Consider the following 25778-nt stretch of genomic DNA (forward strand, 5'->3'; position numbering starts at 1 on the left):
TTCCTGATTACTACTCTAAACTTTATGACCTTCCATCAATTCACAAACTGAACAAACTACTTGGAGATAGGAGCCATATCATCAGGGAATTTTTAAAACAAAGTACCCTCCCAACACTACAACTAGAGAAAATGGAGAAATCAGATCTCCCGATACAAGAAGTTAAACTTTTACAGGCAATTAAAGAACCTTAACCAGGGAAGAGTCCGGGACCGGAAGGCCTGACCTCCTAGTATTCCAAATTATTCACTGAAAATTTAAAAACCCCTCTCCTCGTAAACTTTACTTAAATAGTTAAATCAACAAATTTCTGAATCATTTCTACAAGCACATATTACAGTTATCCCGAAGACAAAGACCCCAAGGATTGTTCAAGTTACAGACCAATCTCATTATTGGACATTGATATAAAGCTTCTCGCCAAAATATTAGCAACCCGCCTAAGATCCCTTCTACTAAAGATCAACTTGCAAACATGTAAGCCTTCCAAACAAAATGATGTCCTGTATCTCCACTCTCTACTAGGGATGGCCGAACGGTTCACCCGGCGGTCGTTTTGCAGCAAATTTCGGCCTTTCGCGGTCCGCCCGATCGGCGGACTATTGCCGCTGTTCGTTCGGCGGACTTCCATGTTTACTGTGTAAAAGAATCATGGGGTACAGGACAGCCAATTGAGACATTACAGCACATGGACACTTGGACATTCCCCCTAACTTATAAATAGACCCGATCCGGCGGCCATCTCTGGCACACAGTGTCAGTGCCAAGATACATCTGACCACAGACACGTGGTCTAGCAAACACGGGCAGGGAAGGTATATCACTTTTACTGCCCACTGGGTGAACCTTCTGATGGCCGTCAAGCATGTAACCCGTGGCACCCGTGTAGATTTGGTTTTACCGCCACGGATTGCATCCAGGCCTGGCTCTTCTCCTCCTCCTCCTCCTACTCCATCCTCCTCCCTCTCCTCCTCGGCTGACTCCTCCTTTTCCGCTACTAGCGTCTCTTCCGCTGCGCTGCCCAAGCTCCCCAGAACCTATTCGACATGCCAGGTGAGACGTTGCCATGCCGTGCTGCGTCTGTTGTGCCCGGAAGCCAAGAGCCACACTGGCCCGGCACTCCTTTCAGCTTTGCGTTCACAGGCAGATCAGTGGCTAACACCGCTCAATTTGACAGTTGGTAAAGTGGTGTGTGACAATGGTGCCAATCTGCTTAGCGCATTGAAGCAGGGCAAAATTACGCACGTGCCATGCATGGCACACGTCTTAAACTTGGTCGTGCAGCGATTCGTTGTCAAATACTCTGGGGTCCAGGACATCTTGCGGCAGGCAAGGAAAATCTCGGCCCATTTCAGAAGATCTTACACGGCCATGGCTCGCCTTGCTGACATTCAGTGGCGACACAATCTGCCAGTCAGACGTCTTATTTGCGATTGCCTGACGCGATGGAACTCAACCTTCTATATGCTTGATAGGCTGCTCCAGCAGAAACGTGCAGTTAACGTCTACCTGTATGAACTCTGCGGCAGAACACGTTCTGGGGAGCTGGGTTTTTTTTCACCGCGCCAGTGGCTGCTCATGCGCGACGCATGCAGACTTCTGCGGCCATTTGAGGAGATCACAAAACTGGTCAGTCGCAGCCATGGCGCCATCAGTGACATGGTACCTTATGCCTTCTTTATGAAGTGTGCATTGCGTCGTGTCATTGATCAAGCTGTGGAGGAGCAGGAGCGGGAAGATGAGGAAGTCGCAATGCTGGATGAATTCCCGGGGGGGGGGCTACTCTATCTGAGACAAGTGAACAACAGGAGTCTGAAGAGGAGTCAGAGGAGGATGGTACCGGGGCGGATTAGGAGGAGCAAGAAGAGCATGCTTTAAACCTTTCTGGGATCCCTGTTGTTGTGCGTGGATGGGGAGAGGAGAATGAAGAGGACGAAATTATCCTGGATGATGAGCAGGAGCCAGGCTACCACACCACTTCCAGTTTAGTGCAAATGGGGGCCTTCATGCTCCAGTGTTTTAATAGGGACCCCCGTATAAAAAGCATAAGGGTCAAGGACCAGTACTGGGTGGCAACGTACTTAGACCCCCGGTACAAACACAAAATTGCGGAAATGTTACCGCCATCACAGAGGACTGTCAGAATGGAGCACTTCCAGGCTTTGCTTCGAGAAATTCTGCATTCTGCTTTTTCGTGCGCTGGCAGAGGAGGAATTCCCACTCACAGAGAAGGAGTTGCGGGGACCAATCCAACAGCGCCTGCAAGAAGAGGCCAGTTTGAAGATGTGTTGGTGACTTCTGATATGAGGTCATTCTTTCAGCCGACCCATCAACAGGTGTCATCCGGATCCAGCATCAGGGAACGCCTAGACCGTCAGGTGTCCGACTACATCGGGTTAACGGACGATGGGGATGCTCTGAGGAGTGATGGACCCCTGGACTACTGGGTGGGCAGGCTTGACCTCTGGCCAGAGCTTGCCCAATTTGCAATTGAACTGTTGGCTTGCCCCTCGTCCAGTGTCCTGTCGTTCAGCGCAGCGGGGGGATTGTGGCCGATAAGCGTACTCACCTAGCTCAAGACAGTGTTAACTACCTCACATTTCTAAAAATGAGGCATGGATCTCGGAGGAATTCAACACATGTGACCAGTAGACCATGTATATGTCTATAAACGATTTTTTTAATCGAGCACACAGACCTTCTTTCTTCATTTGGCTCACTTCCTTGTCCAAAAAAAGCACACCGTACTATATGCCCGTACCCTCCTCTTTGAAGAGGTTGAGCAGTGTCATATTTCTACTGGGGCTGCTTATTATGAGGGGCTCCCACCATCCCTGTGCTGTGCTGACATCCTCCTGGGGCTGCTTATTATGAGGGGCTCCCACCATCCCTGTGCTGTGCTGACTTCCTCCTGGCGCTGTACCTCTGCTGTGCATATTATGAGGGGCTCCCACCATCCCTGTGCCATGCTCATTATGAGGGGCTCCCACCATCCCTGTGCTGTGCTGACTTCCTCCTGGGGCTGTACCTCTGCTGTGCATATTATGAGGGGCTCCCACCATCCCTGTGCTATGCTCATTATGAGGGGCTCCCACCATTCCTGTGCTGTGCTGACTTCCTCCTGGGGCTGCTTATTATGAGGGGCTCCCACCATCCCTGTGCTATCCTGACATCCTCCTGGGGCTGCTTAATATGAGGGGCTCCCACCATCCCTGTGTTCTGCTGACTTCCTCCTGGGTCTGCTTATTATGAGGGGCTCCCACCATCCCTGTGCTGTGCTGACTTCCTCCTGCGGCTGTACCTCTGCTGTGCATATTGAGGGGCTCCCACCATCCCTGTGCTATGCTCATTATGAGGGGCTCCCACCATCCCTGTGCTATGCTGACTTCCTCCTGGGGCTGCTTACGGTGCAGGTGTCAGTGCTGTATATCACGGTGCTGGTGTCAGATCACTCTATCACGCTGCTGATGTCAGTGCTGTATATCACGGTGCTGGTGTCAGTGCTGTATATCACGGTGCTGGTGTCAGTGCTGTATATCACGCTGCTGATGTCAGTGCTCTCTATCACGGTGCTGGTGTCAGATCACTCTATCACAGTGCAGGTGTCATTGCTGTATGTCACGCTGCTGATGTCAGTGCTCTCTATCACGGTGCTGGTGTCAGATCACTCTATCACAGTGCAGGTGTCATTGCTGTATGTCACGCTGCTGGTGATCATCTCCTGCACCCTCTTCTTTGCCTGACCTTCCCTCTCCTCCATTGCCTTCATGTGCTCCACAGTCCTGAATTGTCACAATTTCACATATAAAAAAAGAATGCTTGTAGTTGTAGATCCCAGATTCACCTCATACATGTGTTATGTCATTGGCCATGTGGTGGGACTATGTTTGCACAGCTAGTAATTATGTTGTGGCTGCAAATTTGACCTGTAGGTTTGCAAAGTTCGCCTCCCATTGAAGTCAATGGGGCCCGCCGCAAACGTTACGGTTCGCAAACTATCGGCCGCGTTCGCGGTCCACGTTCGCAAAATGTACCAGTCGGAAGTTCATCCATCACTACTCTCTACACATCCCCAATGGCAAAAATCAAACTTAACGGTACTTTTTCCAATGTCATAAAAATTTTTAATTGTACCAGACAGGGTTGCCCCCTCTCCCCATTACTATTCATCGTTTCATTTGAACTCTTTATCCATTTAGTCAACCAAGACATTTCCATCCATGGCTTTAAAATTGCGGAAAGGGAATTTAAATCAGCAGCATATGCCAATGACCTCTTGTCAATAGCATAAGCTGTGATGATTTTTAGGTGACAGGTTCTCTTTAATGAGACATGCAGCGTCTAAAAGACCCCCAATGTCTCCTCTGGGCTTCACTGAATGTATCGAAATGCAGGTCACATTGCAATACATCCCTTTCTGGCTATGCTAGTCGGGGGGAAAGTGACAGAAGACCAGGAAGTGATGTCATACACATCACTTTCTGGGTCACAGCAAGAAGGGGAAGCGTGTCCACTCTTCCCCCTCTCCTCATCTGCTGGCACTCGCCATGTCAGTGGAGCCCAGAGTGGGCTCTCGTGCAGGGTGGGGGGCTGGTACCAGGGATTGTGTGGAAGCCACCTGAATGTGTGTGATACCCCCTGCCAGGGCTTCTGCCAGAAATTACAGGCCCCGTAATACCTACCTGACAGGGCCCCTCCAAAAATATCAAATTATACTTTTGCTAAACTGCAACACCAGCAATGCTATGCTTTTCAGGCAAATCAGAAATTATACCTCCATCCAACAAGACCCATTCAAGTGTATAGTAGCACGGAAGCAATATCTGTACCTACCTGGAAGTGAGCAATCGGTACAAATCACTCACTGTCTTCATTCAGGATGGTGAACACCCCCCCCCCCCACTCAACGTCTTGAAATAACACTGGGAATAGGAGGGAAACTGCAGCACTGTGGGGGAAAGGGGTACATAGCAGTCCCAGACAACAGGGGGAAGGGGCGCAGATACTAAAACTGATCCTCCTGTAGTGCAGCCGGAGGAAGAAAAGAAAAGTAGAAGCCGGCAGCACTGCACAAAAATCACTAGTGTTGACAATAAGGCAGTACTGATGGACCTCCTGCTCAGCACGTGCCCGGACCCCCCTTTTGAACTGATGAGGCCTGGACCCAGTACAGGAGGGCTGGCTATACTTCCTTATCAGCAGTACTGCCCCCTGCTGTCGGGTATGTAGGATGTACAGACTTGGCAGTGATATGAATACAAAGATATGAAGTGTAATGCCGCGTACAAATGACTGGACTTTTCGAGGGACTAGGTCCGACGGTCTTTCCAACGGACTTTCGGCGGAGTTCTGATGGACTTTCTGAATGAACGGACTTGGCCACACTCAATCACACCAAAGTCCGACGGATTTGAATGTGATGACGTACGACCGGACTAGAATAAGGAAGTTCATAGCCAGTAGCCAATAGCTGCCCTAGCGTCGGTTTTTGTCCGTAGGACTAGTATACACACAAACGGATTTCTCGGTCCAGCGGAGTTCTGGTGGAAAAATTTAAAACATGTTCTATTTCTAAAGTCCACAGGATTTTTGGCAAGCAAAGTTTCGATGGACTCGTTCCGTCGGACCTTTGCTGTCAAAAAGTCCGGTCATGTGTACGCGGCATAAGTCTCCATGAATAAATTCCTAACTTATAATATACAGCAGCAGTATAATTATTTTAGAGTCTCCGCCTTTGAGCTCCAGTTCATGACTTTGACTAATTAGAGGCAGACATGTGACATCTTTGAGCCGGCATCTTAGTTAGTCCAAGACATAGATGGTGACCATGGATGATGTCTGAACAAAGATGGCGCTGTCTTTCTGGACAGAGAAGCTGATGAGGAAATTATCAGGGGAAGTTTTGAGTTATCTGTAAGAGGATATAAATACCTGGAGGGGTTACACTGACATATTACTCAGAATGGTGCACCTACCATTAGGCTATGACAGGTCAACTTCAAAATTCCAAAAAGATTAAATGTGATTCAATGGGGCCTTATAATGACCATTGTGAAGATCGACAACACCCAGACCACGTCTGTGCAATCTGGGGACCATATCTTTATGTTTTTAAACTGGTCATGTGAGTTCTCCAACATCAAAGAACCTTATCTGACATAGTTTTCTATTTTCTCCTCAGATAAAAGTGTTAGCGAGAAAATGTCACAGATGAGGAATGGTGAGTACATAATGATCTCTATGGTGATGTCACAATGCATTTTGTGGGTTCCATATATTTCACTTCCTCAGGCTCTGTGAAACACTTGGCGGGGTCTCAGGGATTATCCCTTTAACATAAAAAAATTATACCGTTCTATTAGCCCTCTTCTATTGTCCCACAATAGAGAGTGGGTGATCCTTAGGGAGGACCGAGGCTATATAACTGCATATCACAACCTTTCACTATCTAGTAAACCATCTTGTAGCATATGTGGTAAGGCAAGGGCATGACATAAGGAATGAGATCCACACTGTCATCCAGGACCATAAGGTGATCTGATGTACCTTCAACAAAAGGAGGTATATAGTCTCAGAGTAGGGTGGGAAAGCCAATGTTATACTGTAAAACAAGTGATTTTTGTTATTTCAAAACATTGTGGATCTGTAATAGCCAACCTGACGGCCCCCACAAATAAACACAGACTACTATGCTTCAATTACGATTGAACACAATGAGTGATTGGTACCGATCGCTCATTGTGTTCATTCAGGAAAGGAAGGGACTGGTAAATGTGACAAATTTACCGGACCCTTCCCCCACTCTCCATCCTGAAGGATCCTATTGTGTGCTAGTTGCTGCCTGTGGGCAGGAGAGGAGGAAAGCCGGAGGCACTGCCGGGGGCACACAGGGGAGCCTGGGCAGCAGAGGGAAAGATATGGTGCACAGGGAGGATGATGAGGAATTACTGGAACTGATCCCCTGTATGACTTTCTTTGAAACAGCTAAAATCTGGCGGAAGGGAGAGGAGAAGAAGCCAGCCTTAAGCTGCTCAAGAAAGAGTGTTACAGGGGACTGGTTCCAGTAATTGCCCCCCTCCCTTTCCAATCACCCTCCCTGCCCACATCCAATTCATTCAGCTGCCTGGGCGCCCCCTTGTTGGCCTGAGCCCTGTATAGGAGGACTGGTGGTACCCTCTTATGTATTGTTTTGTTTAATGTTCTGTGGGTGTATTGGGGTGTAGATCCACAGTAATCTGAGATGAACCACCATTGTTATCATTACAGGTTCTCTTTCCAGTGATGTTCAGAGCATTCGAGCATCTGTGAGTTACCTGGAAAAAGTCCAGACAGCAACCAGTAAGATTATCTTATTCCAATCACTGGAACACTTACCTATCAAACCACCTTTCGCCACAGTATGTAAATAGAATGCACCGTAAATATTACAAAGCATTAGGTGCATTTTTATGGCAAAAAAGGTCAGTCTTCTACTGGCTATGTATACATATCTAAAGGAAACAATATAGATGATAGCTGGAACACAAACACCTAATCCTTCCTCTCCCCTCACACACACCCAAAAGCTGATATTGCAGGTCCATCATATGATGGGTCCTCTTCAGTCCTCTGCAGTGGGTGGTTCATGAGTCCTAACATGTGTCTGACATTACAGTTCCTCTTGTGTCCCCTAATATATTTGAACATGTTGATCTGGCGAAGTCTACTACTGCCAAGTGTGTCTCCTGGAGTATCACGATATCTGCTTTGGGATGTTTAAGGTGGCAGAGAATCGCCATACGCTGGTGGGGAGAGCGTAGACCCTTGACATTCCAGGAGATAACTTTTATAGCATGACTTTGTGTGAGGGAGGCCTATCTAGCAGATTTATAGATCCTAAAAGCTAGATGGGGAGCTGCACATGTCTCACTACTGAGGGACTATTTAGGTATCTAGAGCCTGTCAGAGGGTGCTTGAATCTTGAAGAAGAGGGTTTAGGGTGGAGAATGACCCAACGGGGTCCTGTAGTGTAAACAAAAAGGTACATACCCAGTGAAGCCAGGACTTCACTTTTTTCCACATGTACTATACACACTAGTGAACAGCGTTACTGGGGTTCGATGGTCTTTGCCCTTGATTGTGAAGCGGATCACTCTCCGGGTGTACCCGGATGAGAGAGAAGAGGGTTAATGGAGACCCTGAATTAACACTGAACTGGGCCAGGCATCTATCCCACGATAAGGTTGTACGTGCCCAATGAATAGAACCTAGAAATGAGAAAAAAACATTAACAGTGAAGCTAGGAGAGCAACTGCCAGGGGCTAGCAAGGAAAACATAATGTAGTGAGTTGTTCATGGAGGACTGAGGATGTAAGTGGCACACATCAGTGAATAAGGTCAGCAAGATCTTCTATGACCTGAGAAGTTGGAGAGTCAGAGCTTCTTAGGAGGATCTTTCCTCAGGCTGCGCTGATCTCTGGGTTCCACTATGCGATGAGGAGCTGGTGTAAAAGAAGCATCCATAGGAATGTGGAGATAGGCCTGCAGATAGTGCGTTGCTTCTTCTGGGTGGTAAACACTTCTTGTGAATAGTCCGCAAAGAGGAGAAGCTTGTAGCCATCAAGTTGAAGGGATTTTGAGTTGCAGAATGATTTCAAGATGTTGACTCTGTCAGTGTAGTTCAGATAGCAGACTATTACAGGGCGATGTGCTCTTTTCACTATGCAGGGTGTGGTGATTCCCAATGCACTCAGGATGCACGAGGCGCACATGTCTTGCAGGGAGTCAGAGTTAAAGGATTCGGGAAGCCCTATGACCCTCAGGTTGTTACGTCTGGCCCGATTCTCAAGATCATCCAATTTGTCTAGGATATACTGCTGTGTTTAACTTGACTGCCATTCAGTGGCATGAGAGCTCTGCACCTTATCTTCCAGGTCAGATAGGAAATGCTCTAGCTCAGATAGACCCTTGGCATGGTCTCCTAGTTTTTTCCTGAGCTGTGTGATGCCAGAAGCGATTGCCCTGTCAACTACAACTGTGGTTGTGGGCAAAAGAAGGGATGCTACTGCCTGTGCCGACCCTGCATATTGCTCTTCAGGGATAGGAGGGGCTGCTGGTAAAGGCTGTGTGGGGACTGACTCGATTGACATTTCCACAGCATTCGCCATATTGCCCCCATGTGTGTCTGGTGGGGAGAGACCTGGGAGGGTGGATGTGGCTGTAGTGGAGGAAGCGCACAGCACAAACCTGTCTATCACCGCCAGTCACAGGGATGGTGCAGAGGTGGTGGCGGGGTTGGTTGCCATCCGTGGGCTGTGGCGAGCCGGTTTTGTTAATTGACACTCCTGGAGCCACCATTCCGAACTCCTCCCAATGTGGCGCCCGAACTGGAAGTGTGAGTGGGTGTGTCTTGAATGTATGTAGAGTACAGAGGTGTGTATAAGAATAAATCTACTAATTGATGTTGGTTTTCCTCTCATTGTCAGATTCCAACGTGAATTTAACAGATCAAGTCACTGGTAATTATGTACTGCTCAATGTATTTTAGAATAGATAGATAGATACAATAGATTATTATTATTATTATTATTCAGGATTTATATAGTGCCAACAGTTTGCACAGATATTTACAATGTTAGGGAAAACAGTACAGTTACAGTACAATTCAATACAGGAGGAATCAGAGGGCCAGGCTCGTTAGAGGTTAAAATCTAGGAGAGAGGGTCAAGTGATACAAAAAGGTAATAACTGTGGGGGATGATCAGATGGAGAAAATAAAAGTACAGTTGTTAGGTGTGGATGGCATAGGCCTCTCTAATGCCGCGTACACACGAGCGGATTGTATGGCGTACTTAGTCCGTCATACAATCCGACGGACAATCCGTCGTAGTTTCCACTGAACGGACTTGACCACACACGGATACACAAACAGTCCATCGAAAGCTTGCGCGATGACGTGTACAGCACGTACGACGGGACTAGAAATAGGAAGTCCAAGACACAGCAAAGCACCCTTCCGCCGTGTAAATCCTTTCTGGGCATGCGCCATTCTTAGTCCATCGAACTAGCATAATGACGACCGTATTGTCCGCTGAAACCAAAGTACGACGGAAAGATTTTTGGAAAAACCGAAATTCTTAGTACTCCGGACTGCACGCTGAAAAAGTCAGCTGAAGCCCACACACGAGCGGATTGTCCGCTGAAATGTGTTTCAACGGACTAAGTACGTCAAACAGTTCGACCGTGTGTACGCAGCATAAGGAGTATTTTCTGGGATCGTCTAAAGGCAGAGTGGGAGATAATTGGACAGATTGGGGTAGGGAGTTCCATAGGATGGGAGAGGCTCTGGTGAAATCCTGGAGGTGAGCAAGGGAGAAGGTGATGAGGTAGCTAGAGAGCTGGAGGTCTTGGGAGGAAAAAAGAGAATGCTTAGTTTGGTATTTTGAGGCTAAGCTAGTGATGTAGCTGGGGGCCAAGTTGTGGATGGCTTTGTAGATTGTTGTTAGTATTTTGAATTTAATTTGTTGGGTGAGCAGAAGCCAGTGGAGGGATTGATAGAGAGGGGTAGCAGACACAAAGCGGTTGGTAAGGTGGATGAGCCTGGCAGCAGCAATCATGGACTGAAGGAGGGATAGCCCATGTAAAGGTAATCCAGTATGAAGGGAGTTGTAGTAGTTGAGGCGAGAGATGACCAGGGAGTAAATTAGAAGCTTTGTGGTGTCATTGGTTACAAAGGGGCATATTTTGGAGATGTTGCAGAGGTTGAGACAGCAAGATTTGGACAGTGATTGGACGTGGGGGCCTAAAGGATAGATCAGAGTCCAGGATTACACCTTGGCATCGGGAAATGGGATGATAGTTGTGCCATCGATCTTGGCAGAGATCAGGGGATGGGGCACGAGGGGGAGGAAAAATGGTGAGCTCGATTTTGGATAGATTGAGTTTGAGGAAGTGGTGTGACATCCAGGCTCATATGACTGTTAGTAAATTAGTGATACATGATGACAGGGAATGAGCTGAGGGGTAGAGAGATGAATTTGGATGTCGTTGGTGTAGAGATGATATAGATCGAGAATAGGAGAGGTCCAAGAACAGGACATTGGGAGAACCCCAACAGAGAAAAGAAGATGAGAGTAGGAAGTCGAATTTAAGTAATGCTAAAGGTGCAGATGGATAAGTAGGAAGAGAACCAGCGAAGGGTACAATCACTGAAACCAAAGGCATGGACTTTTTTTCAGGAGAAGGTGGTTGTTAACCGATTCAAAGGCAGTAGAAAGGTCCAGGAGTAGGAGTACAGAATAGTGTCCATTGGTTTTGGCAGTTAGTAGATTGTTTGATAGTTTTAGAAGGGCAGTTTCTGTGGAGTGTTGAGGGCGATATCCAGACTGAAGGGGATCAAGAAGGTTATTCTCAGTGAGGTGGACAGTAAGGTGGTCAGGGAGTAAGGAGATGGGGCTTACGTTGTTAAGATTGGTGGGGTCCAGTGAGGGCTTTTTAAGTATGAGGGTGACTAATGCATGTTTTAGAGAGTTTGGGAGAATGCATTTGCAAGGGAGCAGGGTCCAGGAGGCAGGTGGTTAGCTGGACATTAGCAAGAAGTTAGATAGATCCCACAAGTACCTGTGTGAATAAAGCAGAGGTCTCCAAACTTTTCTATATGAGGGTCACATTGTATATTTTACAAATATTTTCAGGCCAAAAAAAGTCAGTTTTATGAATGATTACAATTTAGATGAATATATTTTGAACTTGATCCACTATTCAGTATAAGTAAAACAAAGCAAAGAAATATAAATAAGCTTGAGCCTATCAGGGTCCTCATCAGAGTCTTCAACAAAGTCCACCCTTACATCAGAGTTTCCCCTTACATCGTAATTCCCATTATAGTCTCCTTTACATCAGAGTCCCCCATCCTTCACAATATCCCCATTATATTGGGGTCCCATCAGAGTCCCCCTTACATCAAACTTCCCGTTACATCAGAGTTTTCCTTACATTAGAATACCCATCAAAATATCCCCTTACACCAGAGTTACATCAGAATACCCCCTTACATTAGAATACCCATCAGATCCTTCCCTTACACCAGAGTTTCCATAGATGCCCCCCTTACATCAGGCTCCTCACCATCACTTCCATCAGAGTCTCACCTACATCTGGGTCCCCATCAATATCCACACTTACATCAGAGTATGTCCTTACATCAGGTTCCTCACTGGAGTCCTTCTTTACATCCGGGTCCCATCAGAGTCCCCCATTACATCTAGATCTTATCAGAGTCTCCTCTTACATCAGAGTTCTGATAAGAGTCACCCCTATATTAGAGTTCCTATGAGAGTCTTCCCTTACAGCAGAGTCCCCATAAGAGTCACCCTTAACATCAGGGTTCCCATCAGGGTCTCACCTACAAAAGAGTCCCTCCTCACATCAGGGTCCACATCAGAGTCTTAAAGTGGTTCTAAAGGCAGAAGGTATATTCTATGCAATAAGATTAAAAAAAATACTTCTGAGTGCAGCAGCCCCCCCCCCCCCCCCCCCAGCACTCCTAATACTTACTTGAGCCACATCTCGATCCAGTGATGTTGCAAGAGAGCCTCTGCTGTCCGGGGACTCTCCCTCATTGGCTGAGACAGCAGTGGTCGCCATTGGCTCCCACTGCTGTCGATCAAATCCAGTGAATAAATAAAGAAAAAATACTGCCCTAATATCCCAAATGGAAAGCAGCCAGCACTACAAAGGACAAATTGTGAATAGAAATAAATAGGAGGAGACAGGGGGGGAAGGGCCAGGTCGCGGCTCGGTGTCTGACTGGACACACAGAGCAGCGGCTCGGCTGCCACCATAGCAAGGATCGTCAGCAGGGGACCGGAGAAGAAAAGGATCGGGGCTGCTCTGTGCAAAACCATAACACAGACGAGGTAAGTATAATATGTTTATCATTTTACATGTTTCTGGTTATCAAAAAATCTCCTTTATAATCCTTTTTTACATTATAGTCCCATAAGAGTCCCCTCTACATCAGAGTCCCCATCAGAGTATTGCCTTTATAAAAAGTCCCCATTGACATCAGGGTCTCTTACAGAGTCCACCCTTACCTCACACACTTACAGGGTGGCTGGGTGCCTGAAAGGTCTGGATGGAAGAACAATGGTCCTCCTGTAAATGCTGGGCGAAGGATTTGATAGGTTGGTAGGATACCGGCAGCCCTGACAACCAATGATGGTATACTGACAGCACAGCCGAAGGAACCTGCACTGGGGTCCAGATGTGGAGAAATGAAGACTGTAGGAATGTTAGGGACCGCTAACCCCGAGCTGCGAGCCAGATAAAATCTTGCAGTGGTCTGTAGTTTGGAGACCTCCGGTATAAAAGGAGGCCAGCTCTCTCCTGACATTCTGTGTATTTCAGCTTCTTTTTCCAGCGACATTCAGAGGATTTTGGGATTTTTGGGGAAAGTGGCAGAAGAGCTCCAGAAAATGAATAGTAAGTTTATCATAAATTATTTCATCCAAAAATTCTCCAAGGATCCACAGTACATCTACTGATGGCCGCACCTATGTAAGTCCAATGAAAGATAAAAACATCAATTTTTTTTATAGTTGTAATTGTATGTTTTACATCACAAGAAGGGATCAGAAAACATTTCCCGAAATATCTCACCTCAAAATATGTGGAACCCCAGGGGCGGACTGACCATTAGGGCAGTCGGGCGCGGACCGAGGGCCCGGTGTCCAGCAGGGGGCCCCACGGTGTTTGCAACCGCCCGTAGAGTTAACCCCTTTTTGGAGCTGGCCATTAAAATCTATTATGGGCATCGGTGCCCGCAAAAAAGATGGCCGCGAGCCGACCATGGAATAGCGCATGCGCTGTTCCAAAGCCGACCGGGCTCAGGAAAGTTCGTACGCGCTCGGCTGGGCGGCGCATGCGCAGTAACGTAATGGCGCCTCCCGGCGCCATTTTCGAATAGGTGATCGGGACACTGGCAGAGGAGCTGAGCAGGGGTGAGTACTGAGGAGGGAAGAGAAGAGTAAAACTGTGGGTAAACTCTGTGAGTGAGAGCGGAGGACATCGCTGGGAGCCCGGAGGTGGCGGAGGGTGAAGCTGTGGCATGCAGGGGAGGGACAGAGACTAATGTGTTCTGTCAACTATCATATTACTTCTCCACATCATCAGTGCTGTGTCTTCCTCCTGTGCCCCTTTCACCTCTCCACAGGTCAGAGAAGCACTGTGCTGCCCTGACCAGTGGAGAGGTGAAAGGGGCACAGGAGGAGGACACAGCACACTGATCATGTGGAGAAGTAGTGATGGTGGACAGAGGAGGAGGCTACTGTGAGGAGGACACTATCATGTCTTCAACCTCTGTCCCCCTCCTGCAGTATGTCCGCAACCTCTGTCCCCCTCCTGCAGTATGTCCGCAACCTCTGTCCCCCTCCTGCAGTATGTCCGCAACCTCTGTCCCCCTCCTGCAGTATGTCTGCAGCCTCTGTCCCCCTCCTGCAGTATGTCCGCAACCTCTGTCCACCTCCTGCAGTATGTCCGCAGCCTCTGTCCCCCTCCTGCAGTATGTCCGCAACCTCTGTCCACCTCCTGCAGTATGTCCGCAACCTCTGTCCCCCTCCTGCAGTATGTCCGCAGCCTCTGTCCACCTCCTGCAGTATGTCCGCAACCTCTGTCCACCTCCTGCAGTATGTCCGCAGCCTCTGTCCACCTCCTGCAGTATGTCCGCAACCTCTGTCCACCTCCTGCAATATGTCCGCAACCTCTGTCCACCTCCTGCAGTATGTCCGCAACCTCTGTCCACCTTCTGCAGTATGTCCGCAACCTCTGTCCACCTCCTGCAGTATGTCCGCAGCCTCTGTCCACCTCCTGCAGTATGTCCGCAACCTCTGTCCACCTCCTGCAGTATGTCCGCAACCTCTGTCCACCTCCTGCAGTATGTCCGCAACCTCTGTCCACCTCCTGCAATATGTCCGCAACCTCTGTCCACCTCCTGCAGTATGTCCGCAACCTCTGTCCACCTCCTGCAGTATATCGGCAACCTCTGTCCCCCTCCTGCAGTATATCGGCAACCTCTGTCCCCCTCCTGCAGTATGTCTGCAACCTCTGTCCCCCTCCTGCAGTATGTCCGCAACCTCTGTCCCCCTCCTGCAGTATGTCCGCAACCTCTGTCCACCTCCTGCAGTATGTCCGCAACCTCTGTCCACCTCCTGCAGTATGTCCGCAACCTCTGTCCACCTCCTGTATCATGTCTGAAGCCTTTGTCCACCTCCTGTATCATGTCCGCAGCATCTGACCATCTCTTGTCTTTTATCATGTCTGCAGCTCTCTGCCCCCATCCCAGGAATCCCCCTCTGTCCCCATCCCAAGGATCCCCCTCTGGCCCCCATCCCAGGGATCCCTCTCTGCTTCCATCCTAGGGGTCCAGGGGTTTACACATGTTGCAGCCTCAGCAGAAATTATACACTCTGTCACGCTTGGCATGGGGCTTGCTCTGCAAAGGTTGTGCAACCTTATCCAGTACAGCGACCAAGTGGCTAAAGCAGGCTATAAGGAGGGGTTAACCTGCTTTAACCCCTTGGATCTCACACTAGCATGATGCTACTGCGTGCATTACACATTGTTGCTGGGTGTTTGCAGAGTGGCCCTATTCACTTGATTGGGTCATGATCATCCACCAAAAGCAACAGGGGGTATAATTCCTGCCGCAGCATGTGTACAACCTCAGCTGCTGCCTCTGCAGCTAAAGGGGGTAGAGACCAATGTATGTAATGTGGGCAGTGTGGCTGGGACACAGGGGGGGCCCCATGATCTCCTATTGCCCGGGGGCCCCATGAGTTGTCAGTCCGCCCCTGTGGAACCCTGTATCAGGGGGGTTGCTTGGGATGATCCTCACCTTGCAACAAGGTTTATCTTAGACATGTGCAATTCATTTCAAATTCGTTTTTTAATGAATTTAGACAAATTTGTTAATTCGGAATTATCCGAATTAACGAAGACCCGTTTAACAAATTTTTCAGAATATTTATAAATTTTAATATTTGTAAAGATGCAAATTCAGAAATCCGAAAACCTGAAAATTTTAAGAAATCTGAAATAATAATTTACCAATAATAACTTAATTATTACTATTAAATTATAGGTATTGGAATTTTTTTCAAATTTGTCTTTTAGTGAACGTAAAAAATACAAATTAATCCAAAGTTGTAATTGTACATTTTACATCACAAGAAGGGATCGGAAAACATTTCCCAAAATATCTCACCTCAAAATACGTGGAACCCTGTATCAGGGGGGTTGTGTGTGATGATCCTCACCTTGCAACAAGGTGTATCTTAGACATGTGCAATTCGTTTCAAATTAGTTTTTTAATGAATTTCGACAAATTTGTTAATTCGGAATTATCCGAATTAACGAAAACCCATTTAACAAATTTTTCAGAATATTTATAAATTTGAATATTTGTAAATCTGCAAATTCAGAAATCCAAAAACCTAGAAAATTTTAAAAAATCTGAAATAACTTACCAATAATAACTTAATTATAACTATTAAATTATAGGTATTGTAATTTCTTTCCAAATTTGTCTGTTAGTGTTCATAACGAATACAAGTTTATCCAAAGTAGTAATTTTTTTTTTTTTTTTAACAATTTTTATTGAGGAAAATGCATAGATGTACAGAAAATTCCAACATGCTGGAAAAATATTACACAAACACAATCAGAGTTCTTGGCAGAAACAAAATCAAAGCACTGAGCAATTGAACATACAAACTTTCTGAGGCCGCGTACACACGCGCGGACTGTTCGCCCAACTTTGTCCGTCCAACAGTTTCGGCAAACAGTCCGCTCAAACTTAGCCTGGACGGACATGGCCACACACGACGGACGAACAGTTTGCTGAAACCGTGCGCGATGACGTGAACGGCACGTACGACGGGACGAAAAATACGACGTCCTATACACTGCATTATAGCTTTCGGCGTGAAAATCCTTTCTGAGCATGCGCGCAACTTTGTTTGACGAACAAGCCTACACACGAGCGGACTGTTCGCTGAAACAAGGTTTCAGCGGACAGTTTTACGGAATTTCCGAAAAACCTTGTCCGTCAAACTGTCCGCTGAAACTGTCCGCTGAAAGCCCACACACGAGCGGACTGTCCGCCCAAACACAGTTCAGCGGACAAAGTTGGGCGAACAGTCCGCCCGTGTGTACGCGGCCTTAGGGTAGTTTGGCCACCTTGGGTTACAAATTATCAGAGATAGACGGTTTCAGAGTAGCTATCAAAAAATAAAAGACGAGGGAGCCAAAAAGAGAGGTTGACATGTTGTGGGGCGGTAAGAGGATCCTTATCCTCAAACCTAATGCCAATTCGGTCTGGGGGTGAGAATATGCGGGGGTCATTTGAGGATAAGGCTAATGGAGCCTGGTCGAGAGCTTACAGCATATGGTGGCTCGTTCGTGACCAAAGTTGTAATTGTACGTTTTACATCACAAGAAGGGATCGGAAAACACTTCCCAAAATATCTCACCTCAAAATATGTGGAACCCTGTATCAGGGGTTTGTGTGGGATGATCCTCACCTTGCAACAAGGCGTATCTTAGACATGTGCAATTAATTTCAAATTTGTTTTTTAATGAATTTTGACAAATTTGTTAATTTGGAATTATACAAATTAATGAAAACCCATTTAACAAATTTTTCAGAATATTTATAAATTTGAATATTTGTAAATCCACAAATTCAGAAATCCAAAAACCTCATGAATTTTAAAAAATCTGAAATAATAACTTACCAATAATAACTTAATTATAACTATTAAATTATAGGTATTGGAATTTCTTTTCGAATTTGTCTGTTAGTGAACCTAACGAATACATATTTAGCCAAAGTTGTAATTGTACGTTTTACATCACAAGAAGGGGTCGGAAAACATTTCCCAAAATATCTCACCTCAAAATATGTGGAACCCTGTATCAGGGGGGTTTTGTGGGATGATCCTCACCTTGCAACAAATACAGGTGTATCTTACACATGTGCAATTCGTTTCAAATTAGTTTTTTAATGAATTTTGACAAATTTGTAAATTTGGAATTATCCAAATTAACGAAAACCTGTTTAAAAAAAAAAAATCTGAATATTCGTAAATCTGCGAATTCGGAAATCTGAAAACCCGAAAATTTTAAAAATCTAAAATAATAATGGCTATTAATAGCTATTATAAATAATAATAATAACTTACTAATAATAACTTACCGTATTTATCGGTCTATAATACACACTTTTTTCCCCTTAAAAAGCTGGGGGAAATCATGGGAGCATGTTATACGCTGATCCCCACTGTCTGTGAGCAGAAAAATACTGAGCGCCGACGAAAAAGAAGAGTGCCGCCAAAAAAGGCTCCGCTCGCAGTCACGCCGTCCTGCCTCCCTGCTGTCGCTGGAGCGAGCGCTGCCAAAAAAGACCGAGCAGAGTGTACTGTGTGTGAGACGAGCCGAGATGACTACAGCCGAGTGCACAGGCTCTGTCTATCTCTGTGGCGGGAAATTTAAACGTGCCGCAAATGACACTGGGCACAGCTGAAAACAGCGCTGCTCAAGGCTATTTACATGCTGCAAATGACACTGGGCAAGACTGCAAAGGGTGCTGGGCAAGGCTATTTACATGCCGCACATGACATTGGGTAACGCTGCAAACGGCGATGGGCAAGGCTATTTACATGCCGCACATGACACTGGGCAAGGCTGCAAAACGACGCTGGGCAAGGCTGCAAAACGACGCTGGACAAGGCTGCAAACGACACTGGGCAAGGCTGCAAGTGACACTGGGAAAGGCAGCAAATGGCACTGGGTAAGGCTGCAAATGGACACTGATCATTCTGCAATGATGGACAAGGCTGCAGATGGACACTAATAATGCTGCATTGATGAGCATTTAAAGTAATTTTTTTTCCTTACACTTCCCACCTAAAAGTTTTTTTCCTTAAAATGCCCTCCTAAACTTGGGGCACGTGTTATACGTCGATGAATACGGTAACTATAATTATTAAATTATAGGTATTGTCATTTCCTTTTAAATTTGCCTGTTAGAGAACATAACAAATGCGAATTTATCCGAAGTTACGAATTATCCGAACTAACGAATGCCGTATCTAAACAAATGGAAAGTAACGCGTTAATAACAATAAATAACAATAATAATAATACACTTTTTATTATTATTTATTATTAATTTGTTCCGTCCCATTTGTTTAGATGCGGCATTTGTCATTTCGGATAATTCGTAACTTTGGATAAATTTGTATTCGTTACGTTCGCTAACAGCCAAATTTGAAAGGAAATTCCAATACCTATAATTTAATAGTTATAGTTATAGTTATTATTGGTAAGTTATTATTTTAGATTTTTTGAAATTTTTGGGTTTTTCGGATTTCTGAATTTGCAGATTTACGAATATTCCTATTTACAAATATTATGAAAAATTTGTTAAACGGGTTTTCGTTAATTCAGATTAATTCCAAATTAACAAATTTGTTGAAATTCATTAAAAAAACTAATTTGAAACAAATTGCACATGTCTAAGCCCTTGTACTCACCTTGCAACAATGTGTATCTTAGACATGTGCAATTCATTTCAAATTTGTTTTTTAATAAATTTCAACAAATTTGTTCATTCGTAGTTATCCGAATTAACGAAAACCCGTTTAACAAATTTTTCTGAATATTTATACATTTGAATATTTGTAAATCTGCAAATTCAGAAATCCAAAAACCTAGAAAATTTTAAAAAATCTGAAATAATAACTTACCAATAATAACTTAATTATAACTATTAAATTATAGGTATTGGAATTTCTTTTCAAATGTGTCTGTTAGTGAACCTAACGAATACAAATGCATCCAAAGTTGTAATTGTACGTTTTACATCACAAGAAGGGATCAGCAATAAAATTAATAAAGAAAAGTGTAAAAAATGTTTTGAATAAATAATAATAATAACAAAATAAAATGTAAAGCACCCCGACCCCCATGCTTACGCACAAATGCAAACACATTCTTTACTCCCGCATTGTAAACGGTGATTGCACCACACATGTCAGGTATCGCCGCAAATATTAGAGTGAGAATGATAATTCTAGCACCAGGCCTCCTCTGTAACTCTAAACTGGTAACCCGTAAAGGTGTTTAAAGCGATGCCTTTGGAGGATTTTAAGCATCGTAGTTTGCCGCCATTCCACGGGTAGACGTAATTTTAAACCGTGACATGTTATGTATCTATTTACTCAGTGTAACATCATCTTTTACATTATTAAAAAAAAAAATTTTTTTTAATTCATTAAAGTATTTTTTTTTTTTTAAAGAATTGAGTTTGAATACATCCTGCACAAATACCGCCTGGAGTTCTAAGTAATTTTCTAGCCCAAAAAAGTAGATTTTTAAATTTAGGAGTGACATGTCATAATTGGCCCGAATACGAAGTGGTTAAAATCCCATTTAAGTTTTCAGTGATAAAGGGATGTTGGCCCATAGTAGAATACCCCCATCATCCCCATAACATTTGTGTCTGTCTGCTGTGCCTGATTTCCTTTTTTTAAATAATTTTACCATCTTGGCTGAACTGTCCGGCTATAACCATGACAATTCAGCATCACCCACATAATCCTCTTTCTTGCTCCCTCAGGCTCCTCTAATCCATTATGCAATGAGAGATGGAGACACTATGGGCTCAGCTGTTACTCCTTGTCTTCAGACTCAAAACCATGGATCGACTCCAAGGAAGACTGTGAGGGCAGGGATGCCCACCTAGTGGTCATTAACAGCAAGGAAGAGATGGTATGAATGCTGAACAGATAGACACTTCCTACTGTGACAGTTCCACTTTCAGGTCACTTCACTGCCAACAGTATTTAATTACTATGTTCTATTACAAAAATAGACATATGGAACAATAAAAAGTTTAAAAGTAAAAAACAAAAAAACCTTAAAGTGGAAGTAAATTCTATTGCTTTCAGCCAAGGAAGCTGACATCTTTGCCTCTGTTTACTCTTCAACTGCTATGGTGCTGCACATGTGATTCGTTATGACACCAACCATTGGATGGTTTGATAGTTTGGCTGAGAGCACAGCCAATGTGCAGTTAGCATTCCTGGCATGCCTTTTTTTTTAACTGTTTAAATCGGTGGGTTTACTTCTACTTTAAGTAAAGTCCACTTGGTCTTTAGTTCTGTGCAGAATCTTGCAGAATAAGTCTAATCCAATATATCAGAGTCACTGACCCTCATAAATGACTCTTCACACTCCTTTTAAGTTTCTATGGAAAGATGGGAGCCCAGGGCTGTGGGGACAGACATGTTTCTTATTTACCTTGTTGGGTGTTGCAAAAAAGGCCTCACTAAATCAAAAGGTCCCTAATTGCCAATTCTTAAAAAATACATCTATATTACCACCTGATAAGGTTTCACAATTCGACAACCATCATATTATTTAGCAACATGATATTACAATTTGTTAGGCACTAAATGCGATATAGATCTTATGCGTATATCTATTTTCCAAGTTAAATTTGTCTTATTCACCTTCTGGACCTTGTAACTAGGGATGGGCCGAACACCCCCCGGTTCGGTTCGCACCAGAACTTTCGAACGGACCCCAAATTCGTACGAACGTTAGAACCCCATTGAAGTCTCGAACGTTCAAAATTAAAAGTGTTAATTTTAACGGCTAATATGCAAGATACTGTCCTAAAAAGGGTTTGGGGACCTGGCTCCTGCCCCAGGGGACATGGGTCAATGCAAAAAAAACTTTTAAAAATGGCAGTTTTGGCGGGAGCACTGATTTTAATGACGATTAAAATGAAAAAAAAAGTGAAATATTCCTTTAAATATGGTGCCTGGGGGTTGTCTGTAGTATGCTTGTAAAGTGCCACATGTTTCCCGTGTTTAGAACAGTCCCTGCACAAAATGACATTTAACGGAAATAACGTAATTTAAAGCTGCTTGCGGTTTTAATGTTATATCTGGTTCCTGCAATATGGTTGAAAATCATTGAGAAAAATGGCATGGGTATCCCTCCCTGCCCATTACCAGCCCCTTTGGGTCTTGTACGCATATTAAGGGGAACCCCGTACCCATATTAAAAAAAGGAAATACGTGTGGCCCCCAGGCCCTATATACTCAGAACAGCAGTATACAGGCGGTGCAAACAAGACAGGGACTGTGTAGGTTTGTTGTGTTAAGTTGAATTGGTTTGTAATTTTTAACTGGTACATTTTTAAAGTGTAGCTCCAGTCAAAAAAACTATTTTTAAGCTTTTTGGAAAACATAGGGAAGGGTTATCACCCCTGTATAATTTGTTTTTCCGTCCGTCTTTTTCAGAGCACGCAGACAGCACGCACAATCTCCTAACACTGACTGAAAGCTCTAATTAAAACGAGCAAGATATTTAGCTATATAGGTGGATATAGCGGTGTATACTGCGTTCAGAGCACGCAGACAGCATGCACAATCTCCTAACACTGACTGAAAGCTCTATTTAAAACGAGCAAGATATTTAGCTATATAGGTGGATATAGCGGTGTATACTGCGTTCAGAGCACGCAGACAGCATGCACAATCTCCTAACACTGACTGAAAGCTCTATTTAAAACGAGCAAGATATTTAGCTATATAGGTGGATATAGCGGTGTATACTGCGTTCAGAGCACGCAGACAGCACGCACAATCTCCTAACACTGACTGAAAGCTCTATTATAAAAGATAGATATATCACTAGATATATAGGTGAATATAGCGGTGTATACTGCGGTCAGGGCACGCAGACAACAACCACTACAGAAGAGCAAGAATGAAAAATCGGCCGATAACGATCGGTGTATACTGTGTTGAAGGTACACAGAACACCCATTAACTGCTACAGATGCCAACACACTACACAAGGCCGCCACGCTGACGGCCTTATATTGTGTGGGGCGTGTACTACACAGCCTGAGCTATGATTGGCCACAGGCATCCTGCCAGTGGCCATTCATGGCTCTCCTCGCTGCCGGCGCTGTGATTGGCCAAGCATGCAGGGTCACAGTGCATGCTTGGCCAATCATGAGCCAGCAATGCACTGCGCCATCGCAGTGCATTGTGGGCCGTGAGCGCCACACGAATTTGGTGCGAACAGCCCATAACGTTCGGAATTCGCCGAACGGGCAAACAGCCGATGTTCGAGTCGAACGTATGTTCGACTCGAACACGAAGCTCATCCCTACTTGTAACTTAGGTGTGTATGATGTCTGATTGACTGGTATGTTCTTAAACATTACCATAACCAATTTTATTGAAGATAAGTTTAGTACAGTAAGAATTATGGCGATTGTATGAAACTTAACTGTTGTCATATACCTGGTAGGGACCAAACTGATGACAGGGCTTCCCTTACACCTCCTGTCTAATACCCCCTGGAGTTTGTGACAAGGTGTAGCAGGATGAGAAGTGGCACATGTGCCTGTGGTAGGTATAGTCAATTTAGATGGCCATCACAGAGAACAAGGGAAAGGGATTTTATCCCCAAATACAGAAATGTTCTTCTTAGTAAGAGCTGTGAAAATGTGGAATAGACTTCCTCAAGAGCTGTTTCTGGCCAGCTCAGTAGATTGCTTTTAAAAAAGCCTGGATTCTTACCTAATGAACATAATATAACTGGATACTAATATTTATAGGTAAAGTTGATCCAGAAAATATCCGATTGTCTCTTGGGGGGATCAGGAAGGATTTTTTTTCCCCCTGCTGGAGCAAATTGGATCATGCTTTACTGGGTTTTTCGCCTTCCTCTGGACTGTGGGTATAGGTTTGTGTATATGGAATTGTATGATTTTTTTCCTTTATTGGTTAAACGAGATGGACTTGTGTCTTTTTTCAACCTGACATGTAACTATGGATGGTCAGATGACAGTTTGCCAGGCTGGGTTTGACATCAGATGGGCAATAGAATTATACAAATAGGCAGGCAGAGGACGGAGTCAGAACGCAAGCCAAGGTCAGCAACAGGAGATCAGGATCAAACAGAGCCAGGAGGCAAGTCAGGTGAAAATATAGGATAATAAAGATGCAGATCTTGTCATGAGTCACTGAAGCCGAAAACCATTTTTTCTTAGTTGTGCTGTACATAACATAGACCATTGGGCACCAAAATCCAGTCCCGTATGTAAATACTAATTCACAGTAATTTCAGGTACAGCTTTGATTCTGCAATATGTGCATGTGCTCATGTTCATGCCCAACCAAGCACTCAACATTACCGACAGTTGTAGGTAAGTATTAAACAAAAGGAGCTCCGTTGGCTTTGGCATTGCCAAATTTCCATAGTGATTTGCGTGTGTGCAATTCACTGCTCAGGGGCAGGCAGTCAGGTAGATCATTTTTCTTGTTCAAATATTTTATTAAAGAATACAGAACCAAGAGCAAAGGGCATATGGTACAGAAGAAAGGGAGGGAGGGCGTCCTCCGGGTACAGAGGAGAGTGAAAGTCACCCAGTGTTCTAATAAGACAGCAGGAATGACAATGTGGTTGAAATCACAAAATGAATCAACGCCAGGCTACAGGTAGGGGACAATGTGGGATAGGCTCTCCGTAAGTGAGGACTAATTACAAGGAGTCCCGAAGTTAGATGAGTTGCAGGGTCTGGTGGAATACAGTTAGTGGGTGGTGTCCAGTCTCTATACAACAGGTTAATCTGGGATGAAAGCCCCTTAGGGGACAGTTATCAGTTCAAGAACAGTGAAGGAGGAAAATAAAAGAGGAGAGGAAGAAGAGGGAGAGGGCAGGGGAGATGCGGAGGGGTTTGCCGCGGGGGAGGGAGCCAATGCGGTACCTATGAGCGATCATTGCTGGGGAAAAGGTGATTTAGGGGAGAAGTAGGGAGTTGTCAAAGTTATGAGGAAGGAAATGATCAACCCAAGGTTGCCATAGACGTACAAATTTTCTAACCTTGTCAAGAAATACAGCTTCGACCTTAGCACGTATCATTGCTATAGCGATTCTGTTCTTGGTTTCTGTGGTATTGAGATTAGCAGGCTTCCAGGCCTTTGCAGTTGTTTGCTTTGCAGCAGTTGTAACTTGCAGAAGTAGTTTAAATTGGGGTCGAACTATGTCAGGGTTTTTTTTTTTATTGAGTAAGGCAATGGACGGTTTCGGCTCCAGAGTGCTGTTAACAAGGATAGAAAAGATGGGGAAGAATTCAATCCAGAAAGATCGGGCTATTGGGCAATTCCACCAAATATGGAGATGGGCGCTTTTGTCTGTACAACCACAGAAGCAGTTAAGTGCATAGGATGGAAGGTATTTGACTATCCGGGCAGGGACCAAGTACCAGGGAATTAATACCTTATGGTTTGTTTCCGAGGCCACAACATTCTGGGAAGCAGATTTGGTGACATGCCAAATGTTGGACAAGGCTTTGGCTTCCAGTTAGAGACCTACAGTAGATCTGCTTCACATTTTGTTATGTATTTAAGGGATGAATAGCAGGGTGGGTCTAAAAACTGAGTATAGAACATAGAAATTAAACCTCAAGAGTGAAGATCGTTTTTACAGATGCGTTCAATAGTAGTCAGGTCAGGAAGGGAGGGATTAGTGTGCAGGCAAGCGGTGAAGACGTTCTTAAGTTGGAGGTAGGGAAAACTTTCAGAGTTAGGGATTCTGTAGAACTTGCAGAGGGTAAGGAATGACTTGAAGGCATTGGGAGTTGTGAATTTGTAGGCTTCAGTGAAGTTGAAGGAAGACCACTTATGAAAGGAAGAGGGTGAGGTCCAAGCTGG

The 25778-nt window shown here is 44.9% G+C and overlaps 1 protein-coding gene across 2 annotated transcripts in view; it reads left to right on the top strand.

Annotated features, from left to right (window-relative positions):
* LOC143964303 (C-type lectin domain family 10 member A-like) overlaps positions 1-25778 on the top strand; it is a 62561-nt gene that overhangs the window by 30588 nt on the left and 6195 nt on the right. The window contains exons 4-8 of one of the 2 annotated variants that reach the window (XM_077474001.1): positions 6182-6220; positions 7267-7338; positions 9465-9497; positions 13387-13461; positions 20657-20808. In XM_077474001.1, the coding sequence (XP_077330127.1) occupies positions 6182-6220; positions 7267-7338; positions 9465-9497; positions 13387-13461; positions 20657-20808 (371 nt within the window). The remainder of the gene's footprint in view (positions 1-6181; positions 6221-7266; positions 7339-9464; positions 9498-13386; positions 13462-20656; positions 20809-25778) is intronic. The other variant, XM_077474002.1, reaches the window with a different exon arrangement.

The sequence above is a fragment of the Lithobates pipiens genome, unplaced genomic scaffold (assembly GCF_037356315.1).
Source record: "Lithobates pipiens isolate NorthernLeopardFrog02 unplaced genomic scaffold, aLitPip1_a1.2 Scaffold_8, whole genome shotgun sequence".
NCBI lineage: Eukaryota > Metazoa > Chordata > Amphibia > Anura > Ranidae > Lithobates > Lithobates pipiens.